General features: G+C 47.9%; 1 protein-coding gene across 1 annotated transcript in view; it reads left to right on the top strand.

Moving 5' to 3' along the window:
• The window catches only part of ctsh (cathepsin H), a 40,139-nt gene that overhangs the window by 7,475 nt on the left and 18,780 nt on the right, over window positions 1–13,884 (top strand). Inside the window, exons 3-4 of the mRNA XM_070858578.1 lie at window positions 2,138–2,243; window positions 3,974–4,044. Of these exons, the coding sequence (XP_070714679.1) occupies window positions 2,138–2,243; window positions 3,974–4,044 (177 nt within the window). The remainder of the gene's footprint in view (window positions 1–2,137; window positions 2,244–3,973; window positions 4,045–13,884) is intronic.

Genomic DNA, 13,884 nt, shown 5'->3' with positions numbered 1-13,884 from the left:
CCAGATCCTCGCCTGTACTCATGCTCCACACTGCCAGCATCAATTCCATGTCTTCCTGCACATGAGTGTGCAGGATCAGAGTAAGTTATCCTTGTTGTTTGTACTTACTCTGAGCTCCATTGGCTCCCAGTATTGATTTCAAAACTCTCCACACACTCACTCTGCCCTGCCTGATCAATCCAACATCACTAAGACAGATTATCTGGTCATTATAATGTTGCAGCCTGTGGGAGCTTGCTGTGTGCAAATTGGCTGACGCGTTTCCCACATTACAACAGTGACTACACTCCAAAAGTACTTCATTGACTGTAAAGCGCTTTGAGACGTAAAAACATAAGAAATAGGAGCAGGAGTAGGCCATACGGCCCCTCGAGCCTGCTCCGCCATTCAATAAGATCATGGCTGATCCGATCATGGACTCGGGTCCACTTCCCTGCCTGCTACCCATAACCCCTTATTCCCTTATCGGTTAAGAAGCTGTCGATCTCTGTCTTAAATATATTCAATGACCCAGCTTCCACAACTCTCTGAGGCAGCGAATTCCACAGATTCACAACCCTCTGAGAGAAGAAATTCCTCCTTATCTCAGTTTTAAATGGGTGACCCCTTATTCTAAGATTATGCCCCCTAGTTCTAGTCTCCCTCATCAGTGGAAACATCCTCTCAGTATCCACCTTGTCAAGCCCTCTCATAATCTTATACGTTTCGATAAGATCACCTCTCATTCTTCTGAATTCCAATGAGTAGAGGCCCAACCTACTCAACCTTTCCTCATAAATCAACCCCCTCATCTCCGGAATCAACCTCGTGAACCTTCTCTGAACTCCCTCCAAAGCATGTCTATCCTTTCGTAAATATGGAAACCAAAACTGCACGCAGTATTCCAGATGTGGCCTCACCAATACCCTGTACAACTGTAGCAAAACTTCATCCCCTTTGCAATAAAGGCCAAGATACCATTGGCCTTCCTGATCACTTGCTGTATCTAGCAAGTGATCAGGTACAGCATTGCGGGTCAGCAAAGTAATTAAACAATGAGAACAAAGCACTGGGGGTTATTTCCAGGGGCACAGAATTCAAAAGTAATGAAGTTATGTTAAACATGTACAGGACCCTGGTCATGGCCACACTTGGAGCACTGTGCACAGTTCTGGTCACCATACTTGGAAAAGGACATAGAAGCATTGGAGAAAGTGAAAAAGAGATTTACAAGGATGGTACCAGAACTGAGAGATTACAGCGATCAGGAAAAACTGAACAGGTCGGGGCTGATGGAGGTCACTAAAGTTATGAGTGGGTTGGAGGGTACATGTGGAGAACATGTTTCCACTTGTGGGACAATCCAACACTAGGGGCCAGAAATACAGGACAGTCATTAATAAATCCAATGGGGAAATATGGAGAGATTTCTTTAGCCAGAAAGTAGCTAGAATGTGGAACTCGCTACCACAGGAAGCGGTTGAGGAAAATAACATAAATACTTTCAAAAGGGAACTAAACGCGTACTTGAGAGAGAATGGGATAGAAAGATATGCTGAAAGGCTGAGGTGAAGCAGCTGGACTGGGAGACTGGTGTGGAGTATAAACACCAGCACAGACTCGTGGGGCCGAATGGCCTGTTTCTGTGCTGTATATTCGGTGTGATTCTATATTATATATGAATGTGTCCAGTTCTATCTGTATTGCAAGAGAGAGTTGAAAGGGCGGTGAAAGCAGATTCAATAGTGACTTTCTAAAGGGAATTGGATAAATATTTGAAGGGGAAAATTTTGCCGGGCTGTGGAGAAAGAGCAGGGGAAGCGGGACTAATTGGATCGCTCTGCCACAGAGCCGGCACAGGCACGATGGGCCAAATGGCCTCCTCCTGCACTGTAAGATTTTAAGCTCTGGAACCCCCTCCCCAAATTTCTTCGTCTCTCTCTCCTCCTTTAGGACACTCCTAAAAACCGACCACTTTGACCCAGCTTTTGGTCACCTGCCCTAATATCTCCTGATGTGGCTTGGTGTTGAATTTTGTTTGATAATGCTCCTGTGAAGCGCCCAGGAATGTTTTGCTATGTTAAAGGCGCTATATAAATGCAAATAGTGGTTGTTGATTCTAAGTGATATTTTACCTCTTTGCAATCCTTGTGAGCAGCACAGCAAAGACTACGGCTCGGACGAGTACGATCACAGGCTACGCACCTTTACCCAGAACAAGCGAAAGATTGACGTTCACAACAGCGGCAAGCATTCCTTTCAAAGTAAGTCCACGTGAATATTTTTACAGCTGGCTTTTTGGGCCCTTCCCCTGGAACATGTGGCACAGCCATAAAATTAGAGCCAGGCCGTTCAGGAGTGAAGTCAGAAAGGATTTCTTCACACAAAGGATAGTGAAAACCTGAAACTCACTCCCCCAAAAAGCTGTTGAGCCTGGGGGGTAATTGAAAAATTTAAAAACTGAGATTGATAGATTTTTTGTTGGGTAAGGGGATTAAAGGTTATGGAACCAAGGCGGGTAAATGGAGTTAAGATACAGATCAGCCGTGATCTCATTGAATGGCAGAACGGCCTGAGGGGCTGAATGGCCTCCTCCTGTTCCTATCTTCCTAGTGGCTCAGTGGGTAGCACTCTCGCCTCTGAGTCAGAAGGTTGTGGGTTCAAGTCTCACTCCAGGGACTTGAGTACAAAAGAAATCTAGGCTGACACTCCCAGTGCAGTACTGAGGGAGTGCTGCACTGTCGGAGATGCTGTCTTTTGGATGAGACGTTAAACTGATCTGCTCTCTCAAGTGGGCGTAAAAGATCCCAGGGCACTATTTCGAAGAAGAGCATGGGAGTTCTCCCCGGTGTCCTGCCCAATATTTATCCCTCAATCAACATAACAAAAAAAACAGATTATCACATTGCTGTGTGTGGGAGCTTGCTGTGCGCAAATTGGCTGCCACGTTTCCCACATTACAACAGTGACTACACGCCAAAAGTAATTCATTGACTGTAAAGTGCTTTGAGACGCCTGGTGGTCGTGAAAGGCGCTATATAAATGCAAGTCTATCAATAATCTGGAGAAGTCGAGATAGGAAGGTCAGCAGACCAGATGTAAAGGTTTCTAATTGTTATTATTTTAGATTTTATAAAACATCGTGGGTGAAGTTGCTTTTGTCTAAGGTTATTCCCATTCAATTGGTGCTTTCACTGGAATATGGACCAAGGAATATCACAGACCTGGTGACGTGTGCACCTCTAATATTGTACAGAGTGTCTTAAAACCCTACGTTTTGTTAAAATGAGAGTGGTAAATGAATACCTTCCTGGTAACATTCGGTAGTCCCTGAGCCTCACGGTGTGGGAGCGGTGATATTTACCGTCAAAGCATACAGTTTTGGTCTCCATATTTAAGGAAGGATATACTTGCATTGGAGGCTGTTCAGAGAAGGTTCACGAGGTTGATTCCGGAGATGAGGGGGTTGACTTATGAGGAGAGATTGAGTAGGTTGGGCCTATACACATTTGAGTTCAGGAGAATGAGAGGTGAACTTATCGAAACATAGAAGATAATGAGGGGGCTCGACAAGGTGGAGGATGTTTCCACTTATAGGGGAAACTAAAACTAGGGGACATAGTCTGAGAATGAGGGGCTACCCATTTAAAACTGAGAAGAGGAGTAATTTCTTCTCTCTGAGGGTTGTAAATCTGTGGAATTCTCTGCCCCAGAGAGCTGTGGAGGCTGGGTCATTGAATATATTTAAGGCGGAGATAGACAGATTTTTGAGCGATAAGGGAATAAAGGGTTATGGGGAGGGGGCGGGGAAGTGGAGCTGAGTCCATGATTAGATCAGCCATGATATTAAATGGCGGAGCAGGCTCGAGGGGCCTAATGGCCTACTCCTGCTCCTATTTCTAATATTCTTAAGTACGAACGGGAACAGCGCAGTGACGCCCAATCCCGCAGAGATATAAGCGCCGCACCGATCTAATGTATTGTTTTCTTTCAGTGGGACTCAACCAGTTTTCTGACATGACCTTCGGTGAATTTAAGACGCTGTACTTGCTGCAGAAACCACAGGTAACAGCTTCTTTCAGCCGGCCTTGCTGCAGACTGATGGTTATCTCTCCCTGCGTTGTGGAACCTCACTCCTGCCGGGACTCTCCCTTCACCTGTGCTTGGCCTTCAGAACCCAGACTCCAAGGGTGAAAGGTCAAGGCTGAAGCCGCCCCGATCCCCAAGGATTTAAAAAAAAAAGAACAAAAACAAGAGCAAGGAAGGGAGAGCGGGAGGGGATCACCCAATGAGACTTGGCCGAATATATTACCCTGTCGTGGACCCTATTCCTGGCTCCTTGTGTGTCCTGTACCCTCTGTCTGAGTTCTATATTCTCCTTTTGAAATGCTACCTCACTCTCACTTCTGAGTCAGAAGGTTGTGGGTTCAAGACCCACTCCAGGGACTTGAGCACAAAAATCCAGGCTGACACTCCCAGTGCAGTGCTGAGGGAGTGCTGCACTGTCGGAGGTGCCGTCTTTCAGATGAGACATTAAACCGAGGCCCTGTCTGCTCTCTCAGGTGGACATTAAAGATCCCACAGCAAGATTTCGAAGAAGAGTAGGGGGTTAGTCCCGGTGTCCTGGCCAATATTAATCCCTCAATCAACATTGCATAAATATATTATCTGGTCATTATCACATTGCTGTTTGTGGGAGCTTGCTGTGCGCAAATTGGCTACCACGTTTCCCAAATTACAACAGTGGCTACACTCCGTAAGTACTTCTTAAGAGCGGCAGTCGGCGAGAGGCGGGAGCAGCGCGTTGAGGCCTATAAAAGGCCCAGCGGGTGTTCCACAGGCAGCGGCAGTCGGCGAGAGGCGGGAGCAGCGTGGTGAGGCCTATAAAAGGCCCAGCGGGTGTTCCACAAGCAGCGGCAGTCGGCGAGAGGCGGGAGCAGCGCGTTGAGGCCTATAAAAGGCCCAGCGGGTGTTCCACAAGTAGCGGCAGTCGGCGAGAGGCGGGAGCAGCGTGGTGAGGCCTATAAAAGGCCCAGCGGGTGTTCCACAAGCGCGGCAGTCGGCGAGAGGCGGGAGCAGCGTGGTGAGGCCTATAAAAGGCCCAGCGGGTGTTCCACAGGCAGCGGCAGTCGGCGAGAGGCGGGAGCAGTGTGGTGAGGCCTATAAAAGGCCCAGCGGGTGTTCCACAGGCAGCGGCAGTCGGCGAGAGGCGGGAGCAGCGTGGTGAGGCCTATAAAAGGCCCAGCGGGTGTTCCACAAGCAGCGGCAGTCGGCGAGAGGCGGGAGCAGCGCGTTGAGGCCTATAAAAGGCCCAGCGGGTGTTCCACAGGCAGCGGCAGTCGGCGAGAGGCGGGAGCAGCGTGGTGAGGCCTATAAAAGGCCCAGCGGGTGTTCCACAAGCAGCGGCAGTCGGCGAGAGGCAGGAGCAGCGTGGTAAGGTCTATAAAAGGAGCAGCTTGTGCAGCTCCAACCGGGAGAAAAAGCAGAAAAGAAGTAGAAAGGAATCAAAAAGTGACGTCACAGCCAAAGGGGTAAGTGATTGGCTGGTGATTTGTAAGTAGTTTTTCCTTTTCTTTTTTATATCAGTAAGTAACCTGTTAACAGTGTTGTCACCAATTTAAGTGTATCTAAGGGTTAAGTCATGGCAGGAGAGCTCGGTCACGTGATATGCTCCTCCTGTACCATGTGGGAACTCAGGGACACTTCCGGTGTCCCTGACGACTACATCTGCGGGAAGTGTATCCGCTTCCAGCTCCTGACGGACCGCGTTGCGGAATTGGAGCTGAGGGTGGATTCACCCTGGAGCTTCCACGATGCTGAGAATGACGTGAGTAGCACGTGTAGCGAGTTGGTCTTACCGCAGGAGAAGGGTCCACAGCCAGCTAGGGAATGGAAGACCAGCAGGAAGAGTAGTGCAAGGAAGGTAGTGCAGGGGTCCCCTGTGGTCATCCCCCTGCAAAACAGATACACTGCTTTGAGTACTGTTGAGGGGGATGACTCATCAGGGGAGGGCAGCAGCAGCCAAGTTCATTGCACCGTGGCTGGCTCTGTTGCACAGGAGGGCAGGAAAAAGAGTGAGAGTGATAGTGATAGGGGATTCAATTGTGAGGGGAATAGATAGGCGTTTCTGCGGCCGCAACCGAGACTCCAGGATGGTATGTTGCCTCCCTGGTGCAAGGGTCAAGGATGTCTCGGAGCGGGTGCAGAACATTCTAAAAAGGGAGGGAGAACAGCCAGTTGTCATGGTGCACATTGGTACCAACGACATAGGTAAAAAAAGGGATGAGGTCCTATGAAACGAATTTAAAGAGCTAGGAGCTAAATTAAAAAGTAGGACCTCAAAAGTAGTATTCGTGGGATTGCTACCAGTGCCACGTGCTAGTCAGAGTAGGAATCGCAGGATAGCGCAGATGAATATGTGGCTTGAGCAGTGGTGCAGCAGGGAAGGATTCAAATTCCTGGGGCATTGGAACCGGTTCTGGGGAAGGTGGGACCAGTACAAACCGGACGGTCTGTACCTGGGCAGGACCGGAACCAATGTCCTGGGGGGAGTGTTTGCTAGTGCTGTTGGGGAGGAGTTAAACTAATATGGCAGGGGGATGGGAACCAATGCAGGGAGACAGAGGGAAACAAAAAGGAGACAAAAGCAAAAGACAGAAAGGAGATGAGGAAAAGTGGAGGGCAGAGAAACACAAGGCAAAGAACAAAAAGGGCCACTGTACAGCAAAATTCTAAAAGGACAAAGGGTGTTAAAAAAACAAGCCTGAAGGCTTTGTGTCTTAATGCAAGGAGTATCCGTAATAAGGTGGATGAATTAACGTGTGCAAATAGATGTTAACAAATATGATGTGATTGGGATTACGGAGACGTGGCTCCAGGATGATCAGGGCTGGGAACTCAACATCCAGGGGTATTCAACATTCAGGAAGGATAGAATAAAGGGAAAAGGAGGTGGGGTAGCATTGCTGGTTAAAGAGGAGATTAATGCAATAGTTAGGAAGGACATTAGCTTGGATGATGTGGAATCTATATGGGTAGAGCTGCAGAACACCAAAGGGCAAAAAACGTCAGTGGGAGTTGTGTACAGACCTCCAAACAGTAGTACTGATGTTGGGGAGGGCATCAAACAGGAAATTAGGAGTACATGCAATAAAGGTGCAGCAGTTATAATGGGTGACTTTAATATGCACATAGATTGGTCTAACCAAACTGGAAGCAATACGGTGGAGGAGGATTTCCTGGAGCGCATAAGGGATGGTTTTCTAGACCAATATGTCGAGGAACCAACTAGGGGGGAGGCCATCTTAGACTGGGTGTTATGTAATGAGAGAGGATTAATTAGCAATCTCGTTGTGCGAGGCCCCTGGGAAGAGTGACCATAATATGGTGGAATTCTGCATTAGGATGGAGAATGAAACAGTTAATTCAATGACCATGGTCCAGAACTTAAAGAAGGCTAACTTTGAAGGTATGAGGCGTGAATTGGCTAGGATAGATTGGCGAATGATACTTAATGGGTTGACTGTGGATGGACAATGGCAGACATTTAGAGACCGCATGGATGAACTACAACAATTGTACATTCCTGTCTGGCGTAAAAATAAAAAAGGGAAGGTGGCTCAACCGTGGCTATCAAGGGAAATCAAGGATAGTATTAAAGCCAAGGATGTGGCATACAAATTGGCCAGAAATAGCAGCGAACCCAGGGACTGGGAGAAATTTAGAACTCAGCAGAGGAGGACAAAGGGTTTGATTAGGGCAGGGAATATAGAGTACGAGAAGAAGCTTGCAGGGAACATTAAGATGGATTGCAAAAGTTTCTGTAGATATGTAAAGAGAAAAAGGTTAGTAATTACAAACGTAGGACCCTGCAGTCAGAATCAGGGGAAGTCATAACGGGGAACAAAGAAATGGCAGACCAATTGAACAAGTATTTTGGTTCGGTATTCACTAAGGAGGACACAAACAACCTTCCGGATATAAAAGGGGTCAGAGGGTCTAGTAAGGAGGAGGAACTGAGGGAAATCCTTATTAGTCGGGAAATTGTGTTGGGGAAATTGATGGGATTGAAGGCCGATAAATCCCCAGGGCCTGATCGATTGCATCCCAGAGTACTTAAGGAGGTGGCCTTTGGAAATAGCGGATGCATTGACAGTCATTTTCCAACATTCCATTGACTCTGGATCAGTTCCTATCGAGTGGAGGGTAGCCAATGTAACCCCACTTTTTAAAAAAGGAGGGAGAGAGAAAACAGGGAATTATAGACCGGTCAGCCTGACCTCAGTAGTGGGTAAAATGATGGAATCAATTATTAAGGATGTCATAGCAACGCATTTCGAAAGAGGTGACATGATAGGTCCAAGTCAGCATGGATTTGTGAAAGGAAAATCATGCTTGACAAATCTTCTGGAATTTTTTGTGGATGTTTCCAGTAGAGTGGACAAGGGAGAACCAGTTGATGTAGTATATTTGGACTTTCAGAAGGCTTTCGACAAGGTCCCACACAAGAGATTAATGTGCAAAGTTAAAGCACATGGGATTGGGGGTAGTGTGCTGACATGGATTGAGAACTGGTTGGCAGACAGGAAGCAAAGAGTAGGAGTAAATGGGGACTTTTCAGAATGGCAGGCAGTGACTAGTGGGGTACCGCAAGGTTCTGTGCTGGGGCCCCAGCTGTTTACACTGTACATTAATGATTTAGACGAGGGGATTAAATGTAGTATCTCCAAATTTGCGAATGACACTAAGTTGGGTGGCAGTGTGAGCTGCGAGGAGGATGCTATGAGGCTGCAGAGTGACTTGGATAGGTTAAGTAAGTGGGCAAATGCATGGCAGATGAAGTATAATGTGGATAAATGTGAGGTTATCCACTTTGGTGGTAAAAACAGAGAGACAGACTATTATCTGAATGGTGACAGATTAGGAAAAGTGGAGGTGCAATGAGACCTGGGTGTCATGGTACATCAGTCATTGAAGGTTGGCATGCAGGTACAGCAGGCGGTTAAGAAAGCAAATGGCATGTTGACCTTCATAGCGAGGGGATTTGAGTACAGGGGCAGGGAGGTGTTGCTACAGTTGTACAGGGCCTTGGTGAGGCCACACCAGGAGTATTTTGTACAGTTTTGGTCTCCTAACTTGAGGAAGGACATTCTTGCTATTGAGGGAGTGAAGCGAAGGTTCACCAGACTGATTCCCGGGATGGCGGGACTGACATATCAAGAAAGACTGGATCAACTGGACTTGTATTCACTGGAGTTCAGAAGAATGAGAGGGGATCTCATAGAAATGTTTAAAATTCTGATGGGTTCAGACAGGTTAGATGCAGGAAGAATGTTCCCAATGTTGGGGAAGTCCAGAACCAGGGGTCACAGTCTAAGGATAAGGGGAAAGCCATTTAGGACCGAGATGAGGAGAAACTTCTTCACCCAGAGAGTGGTGAACCTGTGGAATTCTCTACCACAGAAAGTTGTTGAGGCCAATTCACTAAATATATTCAAAAAGGAGTTAGATGAAGTCCTTACTACTAGGGGTATGGCGAGAAAGCAGGAATGGGGTACTGAAGTTGCATGTTCAGCCATGAACTCATTGAATGGTGGTGCAGGCTCGAAAGGCCGAATGACCTACTCCTGCACCTATTTTCTATGTTTCTATGTTTCATTGGCTGTAAAGGGCTTTGGGACGTCCTGAGGTTGTGAAAGGCGCTATATAAATGCAATTCTTTCTTTGCTGTCCCTGTGCCTGGGCTCCTTAACGTTCCATGCCACACACGCCCTATGCCCTGGCCCATGCCATTTTGCACTCTTTAGTTGATCTTCTGGTTCGTTGCTGTTGCCTGGTTACCGCGGTAACTGGTGTTGTTTCAACAATAACTATGCAGGTTAAACAAAGCTGTGAAGCTTGGCGGTTGTGCATTTAATACCAGTGGAGAGATCTCCGTGGATATCTCACTGGGACAAACTTTAGACTCTGCCTCGCAGTCACGGGCAGCAGCTCTTCAAAACTAACAGAAATATCTTGAGAACATGATCTGCTGGATCAGCGCAGTTGTGACCACTAAATCCCCTCACGTGGATCATTCATTGAAAAAGCCAGTGTTTCCTTTTAAAGAAAGTAAATTAACCGTTTACTGCCTTTTTAAAAAAAAACTCACTCCCCACAGCACCAATGGTTACTTATTGAACTGTGTAATTTAAAAAAAAATTGTTTTCACATAATATTATACAAATATATTTTCTAATTTGTTTCAAATACCTATAGAGTAACAGTTGGGCAGGATAGCTATATCTGTGCTGTACCGGGTTAGCAGGTCATTCAATTCGCTGGTTCTAAGGCATGATCAAGCCACAAGAGACTTGAGCACATAAATCCAGGCTGACGCCTGTCGGAGGGGCAGTACTGAGGGAGCGCTGCACTGTCGGAGGGCAGTACTGAGGGATGCTGCACTGTCAGAGGGGCAGTACTCAGGGAGCGCTGCACTGTCGGAGGGCAGTACTGAGGGATGCTGCACTGTCAGAGGGGCAGTACTGAGGGAGTGCTGCACTGTCGGAGGGCAGTACTGAGGGATGCACCACTGTCAGAGGGGCAGTACTGTGCGAGCTCCGCACCATCGGAGGGGCAGTACTGAGGGAGCGCTGCACTGTTGGAGGGGCAGTGCTGAGGGAGCGCTGCACTGTCTGAGGGGCAGTACTGAGGGAGTGCTGCACTGTCGGAGGGCAGTACTGAGGGATGCACCACTGTCAGAGGGGCAGTACTGTGCGAGCTCCGCACCATCGGAGGGGCAGTACTGAGGGAGCGCTGCACTGTTGGAGGGGCAGTGCTGAGGGATGCACCACTGTCTGAGGGGCAGTACTGAGGGAGCGTCGCAGTGTCGGAGGGGCAGTACTGAGGGAGCGTCGCAATGTCGGAGGGACAGTACTGAGGGAGTGCCGCACTGTCGGAGGGGCAGTACTGAGGGAGGGCCGCACTGTCGGAGGGGCAATACTGAGGGAGCGCCGCACTGTCGGAGGGGCAGGACTGAGGGATGCACCACTGTCGGAGGGGCAGTACTGAGGGAGCGTCGCAGTGTCGGAGGGGCAGTACTGAGGGAGCGTCGCAGTGTCGGAGGGACAGTACTGAGGGAGAGCAGCACTGTCGGAGGGGCATTACTGAGGGAGTGCCGCACTGTCGGAGGGGCCGTCTTTCGGATGAGACATTAAACCGAGGCCCTGTCCGCCCTCACGGGTGGATGTAAAGATCCCACGGCGGAGTCCTGCAGTACCACGAGTTGATTATTGAAGGCGATGCTGAGCTGCGGCCGGAGGCTTCCGACCGGCAGAATATCCAGGAACTTCCCTGATGGTCCGGGGTCCACCGCCACTCGCACTCCTGGGTCTCTCTGTGTAGACACGCGGCAAGGCCCACGTATCCCAGGGGCACAGGTGTTTCACGTGGCATCACGTGGGCAGGCCCAACCAATGGCAGAGGGGAATCGCCATTCCGTCTGTACAGAAGCCCCTTCAGCAGGAATGGGAATATCCCCCAAAATACATCAATACATCAAATAAATTAAATAAATACTATTTCAATTAATTAAAATGCCATTTCATTAACCATTTAAAACAAAAATTAAATTTTTTGAAAAATAAATTTGAATGTTTTAAAGGGGCTAAAAATAAACTTACCTTATTGTACAGGTTTTTTAATGTTTAAATAATTGAAAAAATATATTTTAATGTTCATTTAAACTCTAATGCTAGTAAAAGCAGGCCTTACGCCTGCTTTTATCAGTCATAAGAATTTCACAGGCATTCGCTGGGCAAATAGCTCAACTGTCCGCCCGCAGAGGCCCATTACCCAGGGATGCGTGCGTTTCGAGCGCGTAACCCCAGAACCTGCATGGCCCCGATGGGTGCGTCCACGTCCATGTGGGCCGCTAATTACGGGCCATTAATACAAAATCAAAATACAACGGGTGCTGGAAATCGGAAATAAAACCAGAAAATGCTGGAAATACTCAGCGGATCAGGCAGTGTCTGTGGGGAGAGAAACCGAGTTAACGTTTCAGGTCGATGACCCTTCGTCAGAACTGGGAAAGATTGACCTGGTTTTTAAGCAAGTGCAGAGGCAGGGAACGGGGGAGGGGAGGAAAGAACAAAAGGGAAGGTCTATGATTGGGTGGGAGGCAGGAGAGATAAAATGACAAACAGGATGCAGTGTGACTTGGATAGGTTAGGTGAGTGGGCAAATGCATGGCAGATGAAGTATAATGTGGATAAATGTGAGGTTATCCACTTTGGTGCTAAAAACAGAGAGACAGACTATTATCTGAATGGTGACAGATTAGGAAAAGGGGAGGTGCAACGAGAACTGGGTGTCATGGTAGATCAGTCATTGAAAGTTGGCATGCAGGTACAGCAGGCGGTTAAGAAAGCAAATGGCATGTTGACCTTCATAGCGAGGGGATTTGAGTACAGGGGCAGGGAGGTGTTACTACAGTTTTACAGGGCCTTGGTGAGGCCACACCTGGAGTATTGTGTACAGTTTTGGTCTCCTAACTTGAGGAAGGACATTCTTGCAATTGGGGGAGTGCAGTGAAGGTCCACCAGACTGATTCCCGGGATGGCGGGACTGACATATCAAGAAAGACTGGATCAACTGGGCTTGTATTCACTGGAGTTCAGAAGAATGAGAGGGGATCTCATAGAAACGTTTAAAATTCTGATGGGTTTGGACAGGTTAGATGCAGGAAGAATGTTCCCGATGTTGGGGAAGTCCAGAACCAGGGGTCACAGTCTAAGGATAAGGGGTAAGCCATTTAGGACCGAGATGAGGAGAAACTTCTTCACCCAGAGAGTGGTGAACCTGTGCAATTCTCTACCACAGAAAGTTGTTGAGGCCAATTCACTAAATATATTCAAAAAGGAGTTAGATGAAGTCCTTACTACTAGGGGGATCAAGGGGTATGGCGAGAAAGCAGGAATGGGGTACTGAAGTTGCATGTTCAGCCATGAACTCATTGACTGGCGGTGCAGGCTCGAAGGGCCGAATGGCCTACTCCTGCACCTATTTTCTATGTTTCCATGATGGTGCAAGGCAAAACAGGGTGGTAATGGGACAAGTAAAGAAACAAAAGCTGGATCTAGAAAAGGTGTAAATGGGAATGGCAGAATCAGCATTTGAGGTCTGAAAAATATGGACAGGGGTTTCGGTTTGAAATTGTTGTACTCGATGTTGAGTCCTGAAGGCTGTAAAGTGCCTATACGAAACATGAGGTGTTGTTTATTGAGCTTACATCGAGTTTCGTTGGAACAGTGTAGGAGGCTGAGGACGGAGAGGTCAGAGTGGGAGTGGAGCGGGGAATTAAAGTGACAGGCGACCGGAAGCTCAGGGTCACACTTACGGACTGAACGGAGGTGTTCAGCAAAGCGGTCATCCAATCTACATTTGGTCTCCCCAGTGTAGAGGAGACCACATCGTGAGCGGTAAATACAGTATACTACATTGCAAGAAGTACAAGTAAATTGCTGTCTCACCTGGAAGGAGTGTTTGGTGCCCTGGACAGTGGGAAGGGAAGAGGTGAAAAGGCAGGTGTTGCATCTGCTGCGCTTGCACGGGAATGTGCCATGGGAAGGGGAGGGGGTGCTGGCGGTGACTGCGGAATGGACCAGGGTGTCACAGAGGGAGTGGCAGCTCTCAAATACGCTATACTTACTGTAATGTATTTGCTTCATGGTTCTTTGCTTAAGAATTCATAGCAACACATTGCTATTAAGAACTAGTTGGTTTATTAACAAAGGTTTAACAATCACACTACACATTACCAGTTCATCCACCAGGCTCACAACCACCTGCCTCATTGTCGATCCCCCAAACTCAACTGGCTGGGGTTTTATTGAGTCTTGTGAACATCACGTGACTGGCTCAGCC

The sequence above is a fragment of the Pristiophorus japonicus genome, chromosome 17 (genome assembly GCF_044704955.1).
Source record: "Pristiophorus japonicus isolate sPriJap1 chromosome 17, sPriJap1.hap1, whole genome shotgun sequence".
Classification (NCBI taxonomy): domain Eukaryota; kingdom Metazoa; phylum Chordata; class Chondrichthyes; family Pristiophoridae; genus Pristiophorus; species Pristiophorus japonicus.
This window is presented reverse-complemented; position numbering and strand designations above follow the sequence as displayed.